General features: G+C 39.8%; 1 protein-coding gene and 1 non-coding gene across 2 annotated transcripts; both read right to left on the bottom strand.

Moving 5' to 3' along the window:
• Positions 1–268: 268 nt before the first annotated feature.
• LOC106133203 (PHD finger protein 12) lies at positions 269–23,800 on the bottom strand. Its single transcript, XM_060950652.1, has 15 exons — positions 23,464–23,800; positions 22,993–23,177; positions 21,483–21,626; positions 20,802–20,983; positions 18,739–18,887; positions 17,869–17,943; positions 16,598–16,731; positions 14,980–15,098; positions 14,047–14,240; positions 9,557–9,766; positions 7,032–7,653; positions 6,526–6,631; positions 4,527–4,674; positions 3,721–3,962; positions 269–2,137 (listed from the first exon to the last, which is right to left on the bottom strand). The coding sequence occupies exons 1-15, from the start codon at positions 23,509–23,511 to the stop codon at positions 1,951–1,953; spliced, it is 2,745 nt and encodes a 914-aa protein (XP_060806635.1). The 5' UTR covers positions 23,512–23,800; the 3' UTR covers positions 269–1,950.
• On the bottom strand, positions 11,637–12,968 carry LOC106135851 (uncharacterized). The gene is made up of 4 exons (XR_009657328.1): positions 12,733–12,968; positions 11,994–12,054; positions 11,806–11,865; positions 11,637–11,706 (listed from the first exon to the last, which is right to left on the bottom strand). It is a non-coding gene; the product is annotated as an uncharacterized LOC106135851 (transcript).
• Positions 23,801–24,024: the final 224 nt, after the last annotated feature.

The raw sequence follows: 24,024 nt of genomic DNA, 5'->3' as shown, positions 1-24,024 counted from the left end.
CAATCAAAAAAAGTTCGTTTCTCATCATGCTCTGGCCGGGATTCGAACCTGGGACCTCCGGTGTCACAGACAAGCGTATTACCGCTGCGCCACAGAGGCCGTATATTAATGTCTTTCGAATGTGGTTTTGCTAGCGCCTACGCGGCGTGATGTGGTTTGGTCTCACGGGGCCTCTGGTTTTTTCTTTATTCTGGGTTTAATAAAATTTAGATAGATATTTTTTTATGTGATATATAACAGGTACAGGTCATATGAGTGCAAACAAACATTTTATATCATAATCAATTTATTCAATACACTATAACGTGTCAAATACATTAACTACAATAAAAATGACAATAACGTGCCTAGTTTTCAAATATTTCAATAAATTGAAAAACTATACAACTTGGCAGTGATATTACACAATACTGTGTCAAAAAACACGCGAAAATTGCACGAAGTGACAACATCGCTCACATTATGTACCTCAATCGGTACCAGTACTCTTTAAGGCCAGTATAAGTACAGAATTATACTGGCCTTAAAGAGTACCGGTACCGATCAATCAAGTACCGACATGATTACCGCAATGACAAACTCTTGGTTATAACAACCGGATTTCAACAAATTCACTGCAAATTCGCCTCTATTACTGCGTTACTTGATATGCGGTTGATTTACATGTACTTATAATTTTTTGGATCGATAATAAACATTCCTTCCGCCTGGCTTTAGTCCCGGTTGCATCCTCACCACTCTGGAGAGGAGCCCGGGGTATGCCTTTGATCACTGACTCTGGATTGAGTGAGTCAGGTTTTTACACAAAGCGACTCCCATTTGACCTCCGCAACCTTTACAGGTAAACTATAACCCGTATTAAATAGACCATGGTTACCTATACACAACCAGTTTTCTGAATGTGCAGGTTTCCTCACGATGTTTTCCCTCACCGTAAGAAAACATCGGTAATCTATACTAATAGTATGAAGAGTTTGTTTGTTTGAACGAAAAATTCTTTTTGCGTTGAATAGACCATTTATCGAGGAAGGCTTTTAGGCTATATAACATCACGCTGCAACTATGTATAAGGAACCAAGAAATAATGGAAAATGTGAAAAAAACGGGGAAACTTATTCGTCCTTGAGGGCTTCAATGATGCCCAAAATAACTGTTCCACGCGGACGAAGGCACAGCTAGTCAATAATATACATACATAAGGTCACGTCTATATCCCTTGAGGGGTAGAAAGAGCCAACAGTCTTGAAAAGACTGAATGGCCACATGTTATTTAGTAAATAATATCGTTGACAAATGTTCTTATAGCAACAAATCTTTAACTGCTCTTACATAAAACAATTCAACATTTCTGTATGTAAGGTTCAAACCATTATTACTACAGTTTTATCTATCTATACGAGAATTTAATAAAGAGATTTATGTTATTACAACCCATAATATACTATGAATTAGACTTTAAATTCTCGCTTCATAATGGTGAGATGCAATAAACCAAGTCTTGATAATCGCTGTTTTAAAAACTACAAAACGCTAAATAACACAAATTAAACTAGCATGTGCCGTGTGGTTCCCGGCACCAATAGAAAAAAATAAAAGGACCACTCCCATCTCTTTCCCATGGATGTCGTAAAAGGCGACTAAGGCATAGGCTTATAAACTTAGGATTCCTCATTTAGGCGATGGGCTAGCAACCTGATACTGTTCGAATCACAAAACCATCTGCAAGCAATTAGGTGAATGTGGCCTGTCAGTCTATCAAGACTTGAGATTGACAAGAATTGAGATTCAAATAGCTTGCTAGCCCATTGCCTAAAATAAGAATTCCAAGTTTATAAGCCTATTCCTCAGTCGCCTTAAACGAAATCCATGAGAAATGAGACGGAATGTTCCCATACTTTTTTTCTATTGATACCGGGAACCACACGGCACCAAGTCCAATACGAGTACAACTTATATCGCGGGATCGCGCTCGTTCTCCTCGTAGGGACAGGCGGCGGCGTCGGCGATGCTGAACACGTAGACGGCGCAGCCGAACTGCAGCAGAGCGCCGTGCGGCAGCAGCGCGGAGCCCTCCCACGCGGCCGCCAGCGGAGCCCGGCAGCCGCACGGCGCTGCGCCCTCCGCCGGCTCCGCGGGCCTGGAACCAACGATATCGCACCTTTAGAATTATAGAAAACTAATCCAAAATAGGCTTACAAACTTGAGATTCTTTTTTAGGCGATAGGCTAGCAACTTGTCACTATTCGAATCTCAATTCTATCTTAAAGCCAAATAGCTGAACGTGGCCTATCAGTCCGCTCAGGACTGTTGGCTCTGTCTACCCCGCAAGGGATATAGACGTGATTATATGTATGTATGTATGTAATCCAAAATTTTGAGATTTTGACTTTCAGTCATAGAGTGACTTAAAACGACCATACCTACCAACTTTTATTAAAACAAAGGCCTGTTTTCGCGTGAGATGAGCTACGCGTATATTTCGGTCTCTTTCATGCCCTCCCATCACCCAATGTGCGTTCGGTTTGAGATCGGTTTCGGTTTTCGCTGTTTCTACTTTTTTTGGATAAGGTCTCTATAATTCTAAAGGTGCGATATATCACTACATAGTACAAAACAAAGTCGCTATTTTAGCCTGTTTGTCTGTATGCTTAAATCTTTAAAATTACGCAACGGATTTTGATGCGGTTTTTTGTAACAGGTAGAGTGATTCAAGAGGAAGGTTTTTATGTAGATATAATAACATTTATAATTTTGCACCCGTGCGAAGACGGGGCGGGTCGCTAGTGAAATATAATAACCAAATAGCTGAACGTGGCCCACCAGTGTTTTCAAGTCTATTGACTCGTGCGTACCGCGCCAGAGATATACAGGGAGACTTTTAAAACAACTGCATCCTTTTAAACATAGACTATACCCATGCTTCTGAGCCGTTTGAGCCTATTTTTATTTAAATTAAACGTCATCATTTTCACATTTAAAAAAACCCTCACAACTGCATCCTTTTAAACATAGACTATACCCATGCTTCTGAGCTGTTTGAGCCTATTTTTATTTAAATTAAACGCATCATTTTCACATTTAAAAAAACCCTCAAAAACTACGTCACACGCTTTATTAAAGACCAATACTACAAAAAGAAATTAAAACTAAACATGTAAATAAATGTCTGAAAATTAAATTATATTTGTCGAGATCGCTCAGCTGAATGAATTGTGTCGTTGACCTCTGAATCATACGCGTCGCTTTTCCGCCGGCCGGGGTGATATGACGTATTTAGGATCATGGATTTTCATACTTTTTTTTCGTTCTTTCTGAAATATGAACCGATATTTTTCTTTTAACGTTTTTAAATATCCTTTAGATGAGTACACTTAACAGTTAAAATTATGCAGTTGAATTAAAAGTCACCCTGTATAATAGCCAAATAGCTGAACGTGGCCCACCAGTGTTTTCAAGTGTATTGACTCGTGCGTACCGCGCCAGAGATATAGATGTATGTATGTACTAGAGGCCGCCCGCGACTTCATCCGCATGGAAACCCTATAAATCCCGCGGGAACTCTGGGATAAAAAGGGGTAGCCTATGTGTTATTCTGGGTCTTCAGCTACTTACATACCAAATTTCATGGTAATCGGTTCAGTAGTTTTTGCGTGAAAGAGTAACAAACATCCATACAAACTTTCGCCTTTATAATAGTAGTAGGATGTACGTATCAGTGACCTGAGCGGCGCCTTGCTCCCCACGAGCTCCCTGACGGCGCGCGCGCGGGCCGCGGCTCCGTCGGGCGCGGCCGGCTCGCCGCGCGCGTCCGCCGTGTCCGCCGCGTGCGCGTGCGCCGTGTGCGCGTGCGCAGCCTCGGCGGGCGCGGCGCGGCGCTCCGGCGCGGCGTCGCACGCGTACAGCACCCCGTTCACCAGGGAGCCCCACTCCGAGTAGTTGATCAGTTCGAAGTGACGCGTCACCTGTTAGAAACAATTGAAATACAAAAAAAAAATTATATATCTCTTCTGAAAAGAAAATATAACTTCACATACAGACATACATATAATCACGTCTATATCCCTTACGGGGTAGACAGAGCCTACAGTCTTGTAAAGACTGATAGGCCACGTTCAGCTATTTGGCTTTAAGATAGGATTGAGATTCAAATAGTGATAGGTTGCCAGCCCATCGCCTAAAAGAAGAATCCCAAGTTTATAAGCCTACCCCTTAGTCGGCTTTTACGACATCCATGGGAAAGAGATGGAGTGGTCCAATTCTTTTTTGTATTAGTGCCGGGAACCACACGGCACATTATACAGATATAACTTCACATGATTAATACAAAGTTTCTACTGAATCGCATTGCAAATTAAAATCCAGGCCAATCGGAGAAAGTTCGTTTCTCATCATGCCCTGGCCGGGATTCCAACCCGGGACCTCCGGTGTCACTACCGCTGCGCCACAGAGGCCGTCAAGATTCAGAGACTGTCCGTCCCCGCTGGGAGACGATAACCGCTGCCTACCCCCCCATTCCCGCCGCTCACCTCGTCCAGGAAGATGACGGCGTGCCGCTTGGACAACGCCCGGCAGCCCGGCTTGTACAGCGTGACGTCACAGCCGCTGTCGGTCCCCACCGAGAGCGAGGAGAGACGCATCGCGATCGGGGGGCCCAGGGCATCTCCGAGGCCGCTGCTGGAGATTTATATTGAATTAATTAAATTATATTACAAAGAAAATACCTAAATTTGAGCAATATGATAAAACAATACCAAGACAGCTTGCTGGAAATTTATATTAAATAGATTAAATTATATTACAAAGAAAAAACCAAATTTTAGCAATATTATAAGACAATATGTCAGATAGGTACTTATTCTGTAGGTATACATACAAACATATAATCACGTCTTTATTCCTTACGGGGTAGACAGAGCCAACAGTCTCGCAAAGTATATATCCCAAGCATATATTATTAAGCGCCTTTTACGACGTCCACGTGAAAGATACGGAGTGGTTCTATATAATAAATCACACGACATCAAATTTATATACATCGATTGCATTACATGAAAATACCACACATTTGAGCTACTTATAAAAATTATTTGATGTGGTGTCAAATACTTCTATTGGATTCTGTTCCTGTCTGAAATGTTGTAGAGGGTTTTCCGAATCATGTACATATTTTATAAATGCTACACGTGCGAAGCCGGAGCGGGTCGCTAGTTCAAATTCAATTCAAATTCAAAATTTTTATTCATTATTATACGATACTTCATATCGCTTAATAATTGTCAAAACGTTTGGTTTCAAAACATTGGTTGACGTCAAATAAACTACTTAAAACTAAGTTTACTGCCGCTTCCAAGGCGTCAGTGCAGAAGAAGCGGTAACAAACTGCACTGCAAAGTTGACCTTCCTCCTCCTGGTGGTTTAGTCAAGGTTGCATCCTCACAACTCTGGAGAGGAGCCCGGGGTGTGCCTTTGACCATGGATCCTGGATTGGGTGAGTCAGGTTTTTACACGAAGCGACTTGCATCTGACCTCTGCAAACTTTGCAGGTAAACCTAACCCGTATTGAATCGATCATGGTTACACATCCAGTTGCCTGAATGTGCAGGTTTCCTCACGATGTTTTCCCTCACCGTAAGAGCATCGGTTAGTATTCAAACTAATGTCATTACTTCAAACTCAGGTCGCTAGTTGAATATCTGCTGAAGAGTTTGTTTGTTTGTTTGAACGCGCTAATCTCAGGAACTACTGGTTCGAATTGAAAAATTTTTTTTGCGTTGAATAGACCATTTATCGAGGAAGGCTTTAGGCTATATAACATCACGCTGCTATTATAAGGAGCCAATTAATAATGGAAAATGTGAAAAAAAAACGGGGAGAATGAGTCATCCTTGAGGACTTCAATGATGCCTATAATAAATATTCGACGCGGACGAAGTTGCGGGCACAGCTAGTAAAATATAAACCTGATTCGGAAAACCCTCTTTACAACATTTCAGGCAGGAACAGAATCCAATAGAAGTATTTCACACCCCGTATACACACACTAAACTATAGTAACTATAATAGAATAGAATAGATTTATTTTCAAAATTGGATACAAAGTATCACTTATTGACGTCACATAACTTAAATCTAATTATAAGTAACTACTACCACTTCCAAAGGGCATGTGTAAAAGAAGCGGCGAACAAACTACACTGCAGCATTTTCATCGGACGTCAATTTACAAATATAGATCTCTTTAAAACTACATCGTGGACGAATGCACATTGTCTTATTGTGATTGTAATATTGTGAAGTTAACGTTGTTGAAGAAAATGCTGCAGTGCAGTTTGTTACCGCTTCTTCTGCACTGAAGCCTTGGAAGCGGCAATAAACTTAGTTTTTAAGTTATTTATTTGACGTCAACCAATGTTGTTAAACCATACGTTTTGACAATTATTAAGCGATATATCCTATAGTAATGAATAAAAATTTTGAATTTTGTCTACATTAAAAAACATGAATGAATGTAGAAATGATTAATACCTGGTTGGTCTCAGTAGTTCGCAGAGCGTCGCTTTGGCGGGCACGTGCGGCGCCGGACACAGCTTCAGATCCGCGCGAGGCGGAGATGATTTCGGCTCGCCGAATACTGAAAGAGAACATATTATTTACATAACATAACATACAATCACGTCTATATCCCTTGCGGGGTTGACAGGGCTAACAGACATCAAAAGACTGAAAAGGCCACGTTCAGCTGTTTGGCTTAATAATAGAATTGAGATTCAAATAGTGACAGGTTGCTAGCCAATCACTTAAAAGAGGAATCCCTAGTATATAACATGAATCCTGGATTGGGTGAGTCAGGTTTTTACACGAAGCGACTTCCATCTGACTTCCGCGACCTTTGCTGGCTGGAAAAAAGCTGGAAGGTGGTCTTCGGGAGTCGAAACATTGCCATGACGAGTGTTATTTCAAACACACGAAGAGAGTGTAGGGCCGGAACCCGTGGCAGGCGAGCCGGCCGCGGTCCACGCTGGCCACTGTACCTGTGGCGGCGATGTGGGCGCGGTCCTGGCTGCTGAGCAGCTGGCTGGGCAGCGTGTAGGGCCGGAAGCCGAGCCGCGCGAGCCGGCCGCGGTCCACGCTGGCCACTGTACCTGTGGCGGCGATGTGGGCGCGGTCCTGGCTGCTGAGCAGCTGGCTGGGCAGCGTGTAGGGCCGGAAGCCGAGCCGCGCGAGCCGGCCGCGGTCCACGCTGGCCACTGTACCTGTGGCGGCGATGTGGGCGCGGTCCTGGCTGCTGAGCAGCTGGCTGGGCAGCGTGTAGGGCCGGAAGCCGAGCCGCGCGAGCCGGCCGCGGTCCACGCTGGCCACTGTACCTGTGGCGGCGATGTGGGCGCGGTCCTGGCTGCTGAGCAGCTGGCTGGGCAGCGTGTAGGGCCGGAAGCCGAGCCGCGCGAGCCGGCCGCGGTCCACGCTGGCCACTGTACCTGTGGCGGCGATGTGGGCGCGGTCCTGGCTGCTGAGCAGCTGGCTGGGCAGCGTGTAGGGCCGGAAGCCGAGCCGCGCGAGCCGGCCGCGGTCCACGCTGGCGTGCACGGCGGCGGCGGCGCGCCCGCTCAGCGCCGACTCCTTCCACGGCCCGTAGCAACGCTCGCCCACTAGCACCTGAACGCATTACCAGGGATCTTATGCCATAGGAAGCTAAATCATTACGATGAAGCGACGGTTTGGTCGAGAGGATGAATGAAAGCAGGTTGACTACAAGATATACAAGGAGAGTGTGAAGGGAAAGGTCGGAGTGGGAAGACCTAGACGAACGTATCTTGATCAAATTAAGGACGTCCTGGTAAAAGGTCAGGTCAAAAGTACCCGAAACCGCCGAGCTTGCATGAAGAGAGTTATGAATGTGGATGAAGCGAAGGAAGTATGCAGAGATCGTGGCAAGTGGAAAGAGGTAGTCTCTGCCTACCTCTCCGGGAAAGAGGCGTGATTTTATGTATGTATGTATGAAGCGAAATCAAGACCGTCACGCGCTAAATGCCGGTCAGGCTAAAAGAGCGGGACTTAAATCAATCATTACGCATGTCCTAATAACAATATGGCAACGAGACGTGGCCACGAAAATGATCATGCTGCGCTGGAGTGTCTGGAGTATCACGGAAGGAGGAACTCCCATGTCAGCGGTAGCCTTACGTGACGTGAATTACGAAAACATAATGTCGTTGAGTTACCAATTACAAAAACCCATTTTGCCAGTATTCAATATGATAAACGGTCTTGTTATCTATACAACAAAGCTAACAAACAACTAGAAATATACTCAATATGTTGTAAAAGATATTCTAAATAGATGGCTATTGAATCTTACCTATTCTGAAGCGGAACTGTTCATGGATTGTTCATGGATAAGTTTTTGTATTCTTAGTTGATTTTATTTATTTTTTTGTAATTCAATACAAGTAACTAGATCATAATTACTGTTATGTTAATAAGAGGAGCGGAGCCTCCTGACACAAGCATCTTTTGATAGCTTAAAAGGAGACTCCAACACCTAGTTATAAGATCATTATCTGTTTCAGAAAATAAAACATTTTTGATTTTTGATTTTGATATTTTCTTCATCTCCGTAACGTACGTGACCAGGTGGAGAGAAGTCAGAAAGCGGACCTCGGGGACCAGAAACATTTTGTGGAGGGTACACGCAGAGATGAGAGAGAGTCTAAACCGCGATATTAAAATTTTTATAGATTGGAGTCTCAGACTCAACGTCTGTCGCGCGGTTCCCCAGGCGTTACACCTAACCTGGCGTCCCTTTGACGTCAACCAATGTTGTGTTACCAAATGATATGATTATTATGTGATATTTGAAATGTTCCATAATCTATACTAATAATATAAAGCTGAAGAGTTTGTTTTTTGTTTGAACGCGCTAATCTCAGGGACTACTGGTCCGAAATGAAAAATTCTTTTTGCGTTGAATAGACCATTTTTCGAGGAAGGCTTCAGATATGAAACATCACGCTGCAATTATAAGGGGCAAAGAAATAATGGAAAATGTGAAAAAAAAACGGGATATTTTATATGAAATAACATCTCAGTTAAAGCCAATGTTTTTTGGTGTCCCACAAGGCTCTCTTTTGGGTCCTCTGTTTCTTATCTAAACATAAACATACATACAATCACGCCTTTATCTATTATTATATATTATCTATAAATCTATATTTATAAGCCCATTTCTTAGTCGTCTTTACGACATCCATGAGAAATGCATGGATTGGTTCTATTCTTTTCTTCTATAGGTGCCGGGCAACCACACGGCACAAGCCGGCTAACCAAACATAAAATATAAGATTTAAGCTATTCAAAGGAATATGTGCAGCGTCTATTCGAGCTGGTGGGGTACCTGCTCTTTATCGTGCGCACCTACTGCCTCACCAGGGTCACTCCCCGACCCTGGCCAGCTACTTACTGGTCGCCTGTTACAGCAAGATTCCCGGATAGGGCATCGTGGTGAAATGCCAGGATGCTCTCAAAATGGCAAGGAGGGGGCGCACGGAGGGGGGGGTACCTGCTGCAGCCGCTGCCACGCCAGCAGCTTGAGCAGCCGCTGGTCCAGCTGGCCCAGCTGCTGGTCCACGGCCGACAGCAGGCTGGCGGCGTCCGCGCCCGCGCGCAGCGACAGCCTGCGCCGGCGCCGCGGCGAGCGCTTCTTCACCGCCGCCGTCAAGTGCTCGCAGTCCGAGTCCGACAGCTCGCTCGAATCCCCCGTTTTTTCCATCTGGGAAATATAATATTGTTAATATAAAGTGATAAGGGAATGTTGTGATGTGAAAGAAGATGTAGTTACAGGAATAGAAAAGGGTATGTTGAGATGGTTCGGTCATGTGGAGAGGATGAATGAAAACAGGTTGACTAAGCAGATATACAAGGAGAGTGTGGAGGGAAAGGTCGGGGTGGGAAGACCTAGACGAACATATCGCACATCCGATAAAATACTGTTTTAAGTCAAAATTTAACCTTTTTCAGGAAGGCCAAAAAACTATTCAAGTCACATCAAAGCTTTTTTTCGCATTTTGTCTTAACAATAATTACATGTTATATATATGTTTGGAAAGCTGAAAATGCGTATTTTTAGACTTTTATGTATATTTGTCAGTTACCCTACAGCTGACTTTCTTTATAACGTTATATTAGAGAAAAAAAAATAGAAAATAGAAATAAAACAATTAGTCAAATAATGTTGCAATATATATTTTTTAATCAGTTTAATGAAATAGTTTAGCAAACAATAATGAATATAACAAAATTATTATTTATTATACTTACATTATTAATAAATCGTTACTTTAGATAGTTTCTCTATCTCAAGCTCCGTAAACTACACTTTACACTTTAATCTAATGAGAGACAATTTGGTACGTTAATAAAATATGGCACATAATCAACCCTATAATCAATACCCGTACAGTAATAATACTCGTAGTAACAAAAAACACAACCTACAATTATGAGAACACAAAAAAACTTAACAATCTTTAACTTCGAAAAAAATACCTTATTACTAGGTATTACTTCGCTCTTCTATGAAACTAATAAAATTTTTGTACTTAATGACATAATCAATAATCCTCTTATCAATAATACCCTTGCTAGTAATCTTAGTAAAATAATCACAGCCTACAGAACATACTTAGTAAACAACACTTAATCATTATCTTGGAAAAGACTTTTATAAAATCCTTCATAGAACTTAGGTATATGATTAGACTTTAACAGACTTTTTAAATCAGACTTTTTATTTTCACTTAAAGCTATTGGTCCCAAATAAGCAGGCTTCAAAGGAGGTAATATAGGAATGGTTTTTAATAGTTTTAATGTAGAAAAATCTTCATCAGCAAAAGAATTTTTGTAGTACAAAATATCCGGGGATTCAGCCTCAATTTTAATAACTTTCATTTCAGAAATTTTTGTTATTGTTTTCATTTTCAAGTCGTTTGCCAACTTTTTCAAAGATATAAAATCATGGTAAGACAATTCGTTGACGTTATATTTCTCACCAGATTTTTTAGCACCTTTCATAATCTGTATATACTGTGAAGGTTCGTAAATAGGCCCGGATTTGAGATGCCTTTTGATACTCTTTTCAATAACCGAATGTACGGCATCCCCTTCATTTTGTGTATGACCGGTAATGAGAAATTTGTGCGTAATGGAATTTAAATTATCAAATTTAATTACACAATACATGTAAATTGCTGTTATAAAGCGGTTTTTATTCTGACCACTGGCATTATCAGAATAGAAAACAAGAACCTGCGTTTCGAAGAAACTTTGCTTTATTTTGCCTCCACTCTTTAGGATTTGCTACACGTTTCCTTGTATTTTTCCTCTGTGAATCTAAACCAGTTAGAGATTGCAAATTGTTTGATGATGTTGGTACAGGTTCTATAACAACAGTTGATAGGCCAGAAGCATCTTCATGATCACTATCATCGGTTTCACTTATAACAACTCCTTTATTATTTGGTCTTACAAAATCAGGATCTCTTACGGAATCATCGGAGTCTTCTATAAAGCTGGCTTCGGAGCCTTCTATGATAGATACTGTATCCGATGAGGATGATGACGACGAACTGGAACTCGATGTGTTTGAAGAATCTGATGACGATTTTTCTTTAGAAATATTGTCTTGTATAGGATTAGCGCCATGAGTAGAATCTGAAATCAAATATAAAAAAAGCGTTAAAAGTTTATGTGTATGATAAGTCATTTATCCTGAAAAATTAAAAGAGAAGGTTAAAGCCAAATACTACTTACGTATTATTGAAGGCGAAACGGTAGGCTCAATATTCTCTTTCTCTCGTATATTATCGGATTCTGAAAAAAACAATTTGGTCAGCAACATAACATCGACAAAATTAATAATTTTAAATTCATGTTTAACCAATTATTAATTATAGTTAACCAATAACCAGTGATGAATCTGTTATTATACTGTTATTTACCTTCGTCCTTTAATGCTTTTGCCAAATCCAATATTCTGTCGACTCTCCTCATTATTCAAGCCTGAAAGTGTTATTTAAAATATGGACATAATCAGTAACTAAGTGCTAAGTACCTACATACAGATACAACATATTTTTGTCGCAGCTAAGAGGTAGGTAGGTACTTATTTAAAAATTTATGAAGTAGAATATACCATTATAATTTCAAACAATGCTACATTTAGATACTTTTAATGATACGATGTAAGACATTATCATCATAAACATAGTTACAATGACAATTCGTTCTATTTAAATTAAACCAAACAGTATAATGCAAACAAATTGGTTTCTCAAATATGGTAATAAAGTTAAATAACGGTTACGTTGTTTTAAATTATAAATAAAAATCTTTTGGAAAAATGTTGAATAGGGTAATATGGCAAAATTAATCTCTATCTTACTTAAATTACAAAAAATATCAAACAAACAAATTATTAAAAACTGCAACAACTCATAATATTACAATATTTTTCTATTAATGAATTTGAAGACTGTAATATTTTTATCTGATATAAGGTGGCAAATTAAAATGTATCACTTTTCAAGATAGTACTGGGTATTTTATTTGTTATAAACTGAAATGTAACATTATATTACAAATATAAACCAACTACAAGATAAATTGTTAGGACAAGTATTGTTGTAACAAAAAATATTACATTTTATAAGAATAATCTTGAATGGATAATACACTTACCTTTTCTGTATTAGTGTCTTATTTCAAGTTACAACGGTTTTTACGCGGACGACAAACACTACCGCTCGTTTCAATGTGACACGTAACACTATTCAAGGACGTGTCATGCGAAAACTTGCTTAGTAATAAACCGCCACAACGCCCTCACGCGGACATTTTTGTAACTAAAGTTACAACGATATTTGATTTTGATAGAGAATTTTAATATGGATCGAGTGGTTTACTTAACTCAAAATCACGATTTTTCGACTTGTAACAGTATTTTATCGGATGTGCGATATCTTGATCAAATTAAGGACGTCCTGGTGAAGGGTCAGGTCAAAAGTGCCCGAAACCGCCGAGCTTGCGTGAAGAGAGTTATGAATGTGGATGAAGCAAAGGAAGTATGCAGGGATCGTAGCAAGTGGAAAGAGGTAGTCTCTGCCTACCCCTCCGGGAAAGAGGCGTGAGTTTATGTTAATATAAAGCTTCATTAAAATTAAGAACGTCCTGGCGAAGGGTCAGGTCAAGAGTACCCGACACCGCCGAGCTAGAGAGAGTTATGAATGTGGATGAAGCGAAGGAAGTACGAGTATGCAGAGATCGTGGCAAGTGGAAGGATGTAGTCTCTGCCTACCCCTTTCGGGAAAAAGGCGTGATTTTATGTAAATATGTATGTATAAAGCTTTTTTTATGGTGAGGGAAAACATCGCGAGGTAACGCAATATATTGAGCCAACTGGATGTGTAACCATGGTTGATCCAATACGGGTTAGTTTTATAGGGATAGGCTTATAAACTTGGGATTCCTCTTTTAGGCGATGGGCTAGCAACCTGCCACTATTTGAATCTCAATTCCATCACTAAGCCAAACAGCTGAACAAAATCAACCTTTTCAAGACTGTTGGCTCTGTCTACACCGTAGGAGATATAAACTTGATTATATGTATATTAGAAAAGAACCACTCAATATCTTTCGCAAGGGAGAGCCTACCCCTTAGTCGTCTTTTACAACATCCATCGGAACGAGATGGAGTGATTCTATTCTTTTTTTTATTGGTGCCGGGAACCACACGGCAAGGTTCAATTCTAAAGAGGCGAAAACCACACTGGAATATTTATAGATATTTATAAATAATCATACAATAAAACCACAGGATAGCTTGGACACGAATGCCATGTATTTTTAAGATGCGCGCGCATGGGACGCCGCGCCACAGATAAACAAGAACATAACAAAAAAGAGTTTGTATAACATTTCAAACTTCTTTGAACATATATATCACACACTCTATCTATTACTTACCTACCTTAGTTATCCTACCAACCTACTTACCTTAGCCGATATAGCATTCAAGTCGTCATTGGCGTCATCATTGCTTGCCCCTTTCAGCGTGTTGCTCTGATGTGGACACACACCACCTGAGTACTGCGGGCATGACAGAGTCATACAGATCTGATGCTTGGGCAGTGTGTCGTCTTCCTCGTCCGCCGCGTCGTATTTCGGATCCAGTTTCAATCTCTTCAGCACTGAAACATCAAATAATATTTTTTTTCTTTTTTATGGGCAATTTCATACATCACTTTGTTAAAGTATATGCAATGTTTATGCTTAAAAAAAAAAGAAAAAGGTTGGCAATACTTTTTTTTGACAGTTGGTATTTATTAAGTTCCTGTTGTTGTCTTGTCGCGGTAGGTACGTACGTAATGCATGTTATAACATTGTGTAAAAGTTTAATATAAACTTATTATATTAGAATTAAAAACTGCGTATTTTATTAGAAATAATAATAACACACTTAATAATTGTCATAAATCTTTCGGTTTTACAAAACTGGTTAACGTCAAATAAATTACTTAAAACTGATGTTTACTGTTGCTTCCGTATCAGTGCAGAAGGAGAGGTAACAAACTGCACTGCAGCATTTTCTCCAATTACGTCAACTTCACAATGAAGAGAAATGTGGACGAGAGAAAATATATATTATATATTTTTATATTTTTCTTTTGGCTGAAATAACAAATATGAACTTTATAAGACCAACTTGAAAAGTCAACTAGCCAATTGTAAGCTTCACCATTGTAGTACATAGTAAGTAGTAGTCGTGTAGAAGTAGTATAGTAGTAGTAGTGCAGTAGTAGTATAGTAGTGCAGTAGTAGTGAGGTAGCAGTGTAGTAGTGCAGTAGTATAACAGTAGTAGTACAGTAGTAGTGCAGTAGTATTACAGTAGTAGTACAGTAGCAGTACAGTAGTAGTGTAGTAGTTACCGTTAGTGCACCGCACGTGCTCCCTGCGACTGGGCAGCAGCGGCGGCGGGTTGCTGTAGTGGTACTTCACCATGCTGGGGACGGCCACGCGGGGGCGTTCCTCCTCGGGGATCTTCTCCCTGGATGGACAACAACACAATACTGACTATTAACACGTAGCGTGCCATAGTAGATTTGCTAATACAAAGATTATATACCTGTCAGTCACCGGTGACTGACATGGCAGTCTATGTGTTAAATAAATATATAATGCCGGTTGACTGGAAGAGATCGGTTCATGGGACAAGTCCGCCATTGCAAGTGATTGTTTGTTTGTTTGTAAACTCTGTGCTCTGCTCTTTGTGCAGTAAGTACATAAAAATAAATATAACAAATTACAAAACAGTTATTGGATTTAGAAGAATATGTACAATGGCGGACTTATCCCCGATAGGATTTCTTCCAGTCAACCAAATTTGTTTCTTTTATAACTATGTATGTAATATTTTCTTGTTACTGTGTAAATTTCTATGCAATAATGATATTACAAACAAACAAACAATAACGCGAGGTTCGAATAGCTGGTGAATCATACATACATACATATGGTCACGTCTAAATCCCTTGTGGGAGGAGACAGCGCCAACAGTCTTGAAAAGACTGATAGGCCACATTCAGCTATTTGGCTTAATGATAGAATTGAGATTCAAATAGTGACAGTGGTTGCTAGCCCATCGCCTAAAAGAAGAATTCCAAGTTCGTAAGCCTATCCCTTAGTCGCCTTTTACGACATTCATGGAAACAAGATGGATTGGTGAATCATATTATTTTCAGTTATCGCACCACCCGTAAGTCCATCTCAGTTTGGTCCAAAGGTTCGACTGGCAGAGAATGCTTCGTAGCATTAAGTCCACCTGTTGTACATTTTACGTGCATAAGTTTAAAAAAATGTGCCGTGCGGTTCGCGGCACCAATAAAAAAAAAGAATAGGAACACTCCCATCACGTTCCCATGGATATCGTAAAATGCGACTATGCGATAGGCGTATTAACTTGGGATTCTTCTTTTAAGCGATGGCCTAGCAACCTGTCACAATTTCAATCTCAATTCTATCATTTTAAGCCAAACAGCTAAAAGTGGGAAATATCAAGTCTTTTCAAGACTGTTAGCTCTGTCTATCAAAGTAAAGGCTGACTTGACACCATATCAACAGGACCAACTCAAAAAACTAAGAGCTAGCAGTCAGAATAGAAAAAGGCAAACAAAATTTAACTATTAAATACATAAAATTTAACTATTAAATACATAAAATTTAACTATTAAATACATAAAATTTAACTATTAAATACATAAAATTTAACTATTAAATACATAAAATTTAACTATTAAACACATAAAATTTAACTATTAAATACATAAAATTTAACTATTAAATACATAAAATTTAACTATTAAATACATAAAATAAGGTCTACCTCGCAAGCGATATAAACGTGATTATATGAATGAATCTCGATTGGCCTTTTTGAGTTTGCGTTTACAAATGAGAAGCGGCAATTCAAAAATGGCACGAACGAATACAACAAACTCACAGACATCCCAGGAGGTAGACAAAGAAGTTCCACTCAACCGGGATTACCTGAAGCACGGAGCCCTGTTCTTCGCTCGCCTGATGAAGTCCAACTTGATGGTGTGCTGGTCAATGGGCCCGGAGAACTTATCCCACAATGCCACGCGTTCAGTCGCCGATATAGAATTCACCAATTTCCAGTCCTGTGTACAATTTAAGTTTTTATTTTGAGGTTTTTACATGAAAAGACTCCGATCTGACCTGTGTACATACATACATATAGTCACGTCTATTTCCCTTGCGGGGTGGACAGGGCCAACAGTCTTGAAGAGACTGACAGGCCACGTTCAGCTTTTTGGCTTTATGATAGAATTGAGATTCAAAAAGTGACAGGTTGCTAGCCCATCGCCTAAAATAAGAATCCCAAGTTTAAAAGCCTATCTCTAACTCGCCTCTTACGTCATCCACGGGAAATGAGATGGAGTGTTCCTATTCTTTTTTATATTGCTGCCGGGAACCACACGGCAGACTGATCTGTGTAACCTTTCCCAATTTGGAACATTATCTTTTACCTGCGACATTGCCCGCATCAGAAAGATTATAAATCGACGTCAGTGTAGTTTGTTCAGCTGCTTCTTCTACGCATGCGCTTTGGAAGCGGTAGTAGTTGTAATTAGATTTAAGTTATGTGACGTCAATAAGTGATACCTTGTATCCAATTTTGAAAAAAAAATTATTGTATTCTTTTCTTTGGCCAGTAGTTTTATTCTTAAAATGATTGGAAACCAGCCTACAACCTAACAATCAATGTGCCAGATCATTGATGTTACAATCAGCATGCCCGAAATGTAATTTTCCTCGAACTGCTTTAGTTTCCTACGATAAAAAGTAGCCTATTTCCTTTCGCAGGTCTCCAACTATATCCATACCAAATTTCATCCAAATCGGTTCAGTGGTTTCCGCATTTATATTATAAGTATAGCGACTAAGAAAACGTTGAGATTCCTCTTAAAGGCGATGATGAGCTCGCAACCTGTCATTATTTTAATCTCAATTCTATCACTGAGCCATACAGCTAAACGCGGTATTTTAGTCTTTTTAAGACCCTGTCTTCACCTTATACAAACATGAATATATATATGTATGCATGAAACAGCCGAAACCCGAAACCGCCGAGCTTGCATGAAGAGAGTTATGAATGTGGATGAAGCGAAGGAAGTATGCAGAAATCTTGATCGTGGCAAGTGGAAAGAGTTAGTCTCTGCTTACCCCTCCGGGAAAGAGGCGTGATTTTATGTATGTATGTATGTATGAAACAGAGAAACCAAAAGACAACTCACAATGTATTGTTCCACGTGATTGGGACACATCCATCTGCCAGTCGGGAGTGCTGTCAGCGGCGGGTCCAGGCAATCCTGGAGACAAACAAACAATGTTTTTTACCTAAAGAGGTTGGACAAACAACATTAAATACATTCAAAAGTCTTGTGTTATATTTAGAAGGATTTTTTAAAAAGAAAATAATAATCTGCTGGTTGATAAGAATCATAATTAGGCCTAAAATAAAGGCATACAGTACATTATTTAAGGAACAAATATATGTATTTTGAAAATATAACGAGAACAATGTCATGGACGTCGTGAAAAGCGAGTAAGGGAAAGGCTAATAATCCTATTGCAACCTGTCACTATTTGAATGTCAAATCCATCATTAAAGCCATACAACTGATAATTTTTCAAGATTGTCGGCTCTGTCTACCCCGTAAGGGATATAGACGTGACTATATGTCGGCCAGGGCATGATGAGAAACGAACTTTCTCTGATTGGCCTGGGTCTTGGATGTTTATCTATGTATATACGTATTTATATTATAAAATATAGTATCGTTGAGTTAGTATCTCGTAACACAAGTCTCGAACTTACTTCGAGGCTAACTCAATCTGTGTAATTTGTCCCGTATATATTTATTATTTATCCTACTACTATTATAAAGGCGAAAGTTTGTATGGATGTATGGATATTTGTTAATCTTTCACGCAAAAACTACTGAACCGATCACCATGAAATTTGGTATGTAGGTAGCTGAAGACCCAGAATAACACATAGGCTACTTTTCATCCCAGAGTTCCCGCGGGATTGATAGGGTTTCCATGCGGACGAAGTCGCGGGCGGCCTCTAGTTTATTTATATGTATGTATGTATCCGTTACCTGGTGGAACAGCAGCGGGCAGTAGTCGCACTGCAGCAGCGGTGCGGACTTGCAGGTGCCCTCGCACACGTAGCAGCTCTTGGCCGGCAGCGGGACGCAGCCCCACGCGTCCACCGTCACCAGGGACGAGGTGCCGTTCTTGGTGCCATCTATCATATATATAAAATATATATGTTTAATACCAATAACACTCACACTGACGAAAGTGATTAACTTAATTATTGTATTAAATATAAGATCTGACGGACAAAACTTTTATTGACAAAATTTTTAAAATATTATTTTTGTTGTTTTCAATTTATGTGTATTCAAATTTAATTACATTATTCAAATTTTTTATATGATTTAATATGGTTAACTTAATATGATATACCTGTGTTTCAAATTGTAAAGTGTGATAATTGTAATAGGTGTAAACCGTTTTTGTCACAATAAATAAATAAATAAATAAAATAAATAAATAAATATGTGATCAAATTAAGGACGTCCTGGTAAAGGGTCAGGTCAAAAGTACCCGAAACCGCCGAGCTTGCATGAAGAGAGTTGTGAATGTGGATGTAGCGAAGGAAGTATGCAGAGATCGTGGCAAGTGGAAAGAGGTGTGATTTTATGTATGTATGTATGAATATATGTATATGTGAAACAGTGCCGTGTGGTTCCCGGCACCAATACAAAAAGAATAGAACCACTCCATCTCTTTCCCATGGATGTCGTAAAAGCGACTAAGGGATAGGCTTACAAAGTTGGGATTCTTTTTTAGGCGACGGGCTAACAACCTGTCACTAGTTGGATCTCAATTCTATCGTTAACGTAGCCATTCAGTCTTTGCAAGACTGTTGGCTCTGTCTACCCCGCAAGGGATATAGACGTGACCATATGTATGTATGTTTGTTTATACATATGTGAAACAATAGAAAAGGGTATGTTAAGATGGTTCGGTCATGTGGAGAGGATGAATGAAAGCGGTTTGACTAAGCAGATATACAAGGAGAGTGTGGAGGGAAAGGTCGGAGTGGGAAGACCTAGACGAACGTATCTTGATCAAATTAAGGACGTCCTGGTAAAGGGTCAGGTCAAAAGTACCCGAAACCGCCGAGCTTGCATGAAGAGAGTTATGAATGTGGATGAAGCGAAGGAAATATGTAGAGATCGTGGCAAGTGGAAAGAGGTAGTCTCTATCTACCCCTCCGGGAAAGAGGCGTGATTTTATGTATGTATGTATGAATATATATGTGAAACAGTGCCGTGTAGTTCCCGGCACCGTTACAAAAATGAATAGGACCACCCCATCTATTTCCCACGGATGTCGTAAAAGGCGCCTAAGGGATAGGCTTGTAAGCTTGGGATTCTTCTTTTAGGCGATGGGCTAGCAACCTGTCACTATTTGAATCTCAATTCTATCACTTAACCAAACAGCTGAGCGTGGCCTATCAGTCTTTTCAAGACTGGTGGCTCTGTCTACCCCGCTAGGGATATAGACGTGATCATTTGTATGTATGTATGTATGTGAAACAGTTCGGCATCGTAAATTTTCTTATTTTATTAGACTTCTTCAAAACACATCTTTTAATGTCTTACATCTCCTACCACAGACTCCCTATTCTATATCCTAATGTTGCCAGCATAAAAATAAGTAAGAGGTCAGCTAACAAAAATGCTTTAAATAAAAGCAAAAAACAAACCTTCTCCCTTATATATCTATAACATAAATACTAGAAAGGTTAAGAGTTCTATCCATAAACTAGTTGTCCTCGCAAACATTGTTATGCCATATAAATATTTTAACGTAATTCCTAGATAAAAAAAATGTTAAGGGTGGAGAACCCTTATCACTAAGGGGTATGAAAAATAGATGTTGGCTGATTCTCGGACCTACTCAATAAGCTCACATAATTTCATGAGAATCGGTCAAGCCATTTCAGAGGAGTATAGGAACGGGACGGTTCCCATGGATATCGTAACGAAATGAAGTGGAGTTCTATTCTTTTCCTATTTATGCCGTGAAACCACACAGCACATTTTCCTTAAACCATAACATTTCTGAACAAGAAACATGATCCAACCTTTTTCAGTTCCCGGGAACGCAAACTTGATCTTCATATCGCTGGGCAGCTCAAACTGCCTGGGGTTCATGATCTTGGCGGCCCGCACCAAGATTTCCATGGGTGTGGGCTCCTTCTCCGGCTCCTTGTCCTCGTCGTCACGGCTCTTGCTGCGTTTGGAGTTGACGCGGCTGCGGAGAGACCTGGTAACGATGATAAATTACTTAATTTTCTGATCACGTCTTTATCCCTTGCGGGGTAGATGGAGCTAGCAGTCTTGAAGGAGTGATTGGCCACATTCAACCGATAGGCGTAATGATAGAGTTGAGATTCAAATAGTGACAGGTTGCTGGCCCATAGTCTAAAAGAAGAATCACAAGTGTATAAAGCGTAAGTCTTAGTCGCCTTTTATGACATTCGTGGGAAAGAGATGGAGTGCTCCTTATTTTTTTATACACTAGCAACTAAAAGCTGATGCGTGTATATCACTCACATGTGTTTTCAAATGTTTCTCTAGAAGATTTAAAAAAATTTTTACTTGGAGCTTATATCACTGTCTCAGATAGATTTCTATATTTGCACAACACAGTTTGGCAAAAAATTGTGTTGTAGGATTGCTTGTGCACTAAGACTTAGTAAGTGGTTTGTCAGTTACATTATATATACATAATTATTGATTATTGACGAATAATTAAAACTTGCCTAGTTTTCTTCTCTGCGTCAGATTTATCAGCTGGTGACTGAGCCCGGCTGCTTCTGGAACTAGGGGCCTTGTCATCGGAGGCCTGGCACTCCCGACACAGCCACAGCCCCGCGGGGATGTCATCCTCATCAAGAGGCGGGTCACTAAAGATATAATAATAAGAATGGAAAATAATACAATAAAACATTCAAAATACTTTCTCAGATTAATGTGGGTTGATAGATGTTTATCAATATAAGTATTTATGGCTTAACTCTTAAAACGGGCCACCGCCAGAGAGGTTGGGGAGAGGGTGGGGAGGGTGGGGGAGGGTTTGTATGACCGGCAAAAAAAATACTTGGGGGCCAAGTATTTTTTTTTGCCGGAAGCCCCCCCTTTTTTTTATATGAATTTTTGAAAATCTTAAAAATTGCACTAAACAAAACGCAATATTTTCGGTTTGTCATTGTAAACTGTGTTAATTTAGTATTACATAATTAGTTTGTCCATTAAACATGTACAATACATTAATTAATATATTTTAGCACTAAAAATTTTGTCAAAAACTTTGCTTAAAAGTAAAAACAAAAAAGACACTAACTATGAACAGAACGCAATCCGCCGTTTTGGTTATGTGCTACTGTCATCTTATCTACTGACTTCGAAAATAGCTGTCGCTGTCGGGGGGGTCGGGGGGCGTTAGACCCCCGCAATGAAAAATACAAATTGGTCACAAATCAAACTGGGTTAGGTTAGGCTGGTGTAAACCACCAAAGCGGAGCGAGCGAAGCGAGCGGAGCGTTCCAACTGAGTCAAAAAAGTCTAGTATAGGTTAGGTTAGGTTTAACTCCCCTTCACCCCTTTCATCCCTTCTTACTCCCCCCCCCCCTTGCCCATCTGGCGGTTAATGACCTTTAGCACACTTTTTATATGAAAACTTTAAAAATTCGTAAAAGAAAACTATAGGCTTCCGGCAAGGGGGTGTCACGGGAGAGGGGGTGTTGTTGGGGCTACCGCCCCCCGCAATGAAAAAAACAAGTTGGTCACAAATCAAACTAGGTTAGGTTAGGTTAGTCTGGTGTAAACCACCAAAGCGGAGCGAGCAAAGCGAGCGGAGTGTTCAAACTGAGTCAAAAAAGTCTAGTATAGGTTAGATTAGGTTCAACTCCCCTTCACCCCTTCATCCCTCTTTACACATTTTATATGAAAACTTTAAAAATTCATAAAAAAAAACTATAGGCTTCCGGCAAGGGGGGGTCACGGGAGGGGGGTGTTACCCCCTCCCCCTCCCCAACCCTCTCCGGCGGTGGCCCGTTTCAAGAGTTTTACCACTCAATCTTTGTAATCAGTATATATTTATTTATTATTAATTATTTATGTTTTCTACATCCCGCCAAATCATGTACATTTAAAGTAATGGGTAACTTTAAGCCCAATATAATTCAGGACACATTTTTTCCCAGTATTAGTAATTCTTTTAATTGTAAAATAAATAGTTAGTCTTAAAAAGCTATTGTATAGGCTACTTACTAGCATCCAAGATGGAAACTAGCAGGACATCGGTCGCAACAAATTAGATCTCCTCCTTCACCGCATGCGTCACAAGAGTCATGGTTGTGTCCTTTACCAGGTCTCTTATAGTATGGATGCTGAGGTTTCTTTGGCTTCGGGGCATTTACTTCTTCATCTGGAGGCTTGATCAGGGCTCGAATGAGCTGAAAGAAATGCAATGTATGAAAAAAGCTCAAGAATATTACTTAATATCACGTTAGTACTTTGTTGTACTCATATTATGCAAATAAAAGTTTGAATTTGAATTAGTTCAGACTAGCTAACTACAGAGAGTGACTCTGGTCTAACCACTGTAAATGTGATAGCAAGGAAAATAAAGCAGTTTGGATGCTACATGCCTGAAATTGGGACGGTAATGGTTTTATGTAAACCAGCAAACCAACGCTGCACAATCACGATGTCAAAAACTCATAAAAAATTAATACTAACCGGCATAAGCCCACCCGAAGTATCCAAGTCATAGCTTACGTTAGACATTTTGCAAGCCTTGATGTCACTTAATATGTAATTTAATTGCTATAGAACAAAATATAGAGAAATAATGCAATTTGACAAAAGTACTATGAAACGAATTTTTTTGTGTATCAGAAAGGCTTGACAAGCAAATTTGCCAAAAAATACTAATTACATTATGCATAGACCTAAATTTACTAATAACAGTACTTAAAAAATTCGATAATTATAGTTAGACTAAACAATATTCCGACATAAACAGACAACTTTCAGGTGAAAAATGGCGGCCGGCCGAACGTTATTTTGACACTACTAGTGTTGCCGTCGCCAATCGATGGTCCAATATCGATAGTTGATTAAAAGCATACAAAAGTATACAGGATATTCCATAGTTCAGTTACAGTAAAATGCGTATTTGTATTTGCTTATGATCATCTCAGTGGTTAATTTAATATCATAAAGTGATAATAGACATCCTTGACATTGCCACTACCTATTTAGTTTTTGACAACGCTATATAATGTTTTTTTTTATTTA

Source organism: Amyelois transitella, chromosome 22 (genome assembly GCF_032362555.1).
Source record: "Amyelois transitella isolate CPQ chromosome 22, ilAmyTran1.1, whole genome shotgun sequence".
Lineage (NCBI taxonomy): Eukaryota > Metazoa > Arthropoda > Insecta > Lepidoptera > Pyralidae > Amyelois > Amyelois transitella.
Note: the sequence above shows the minus strand (reverse complement) of the source record. Positions and strands in the feature narration are given on the sequence as shown.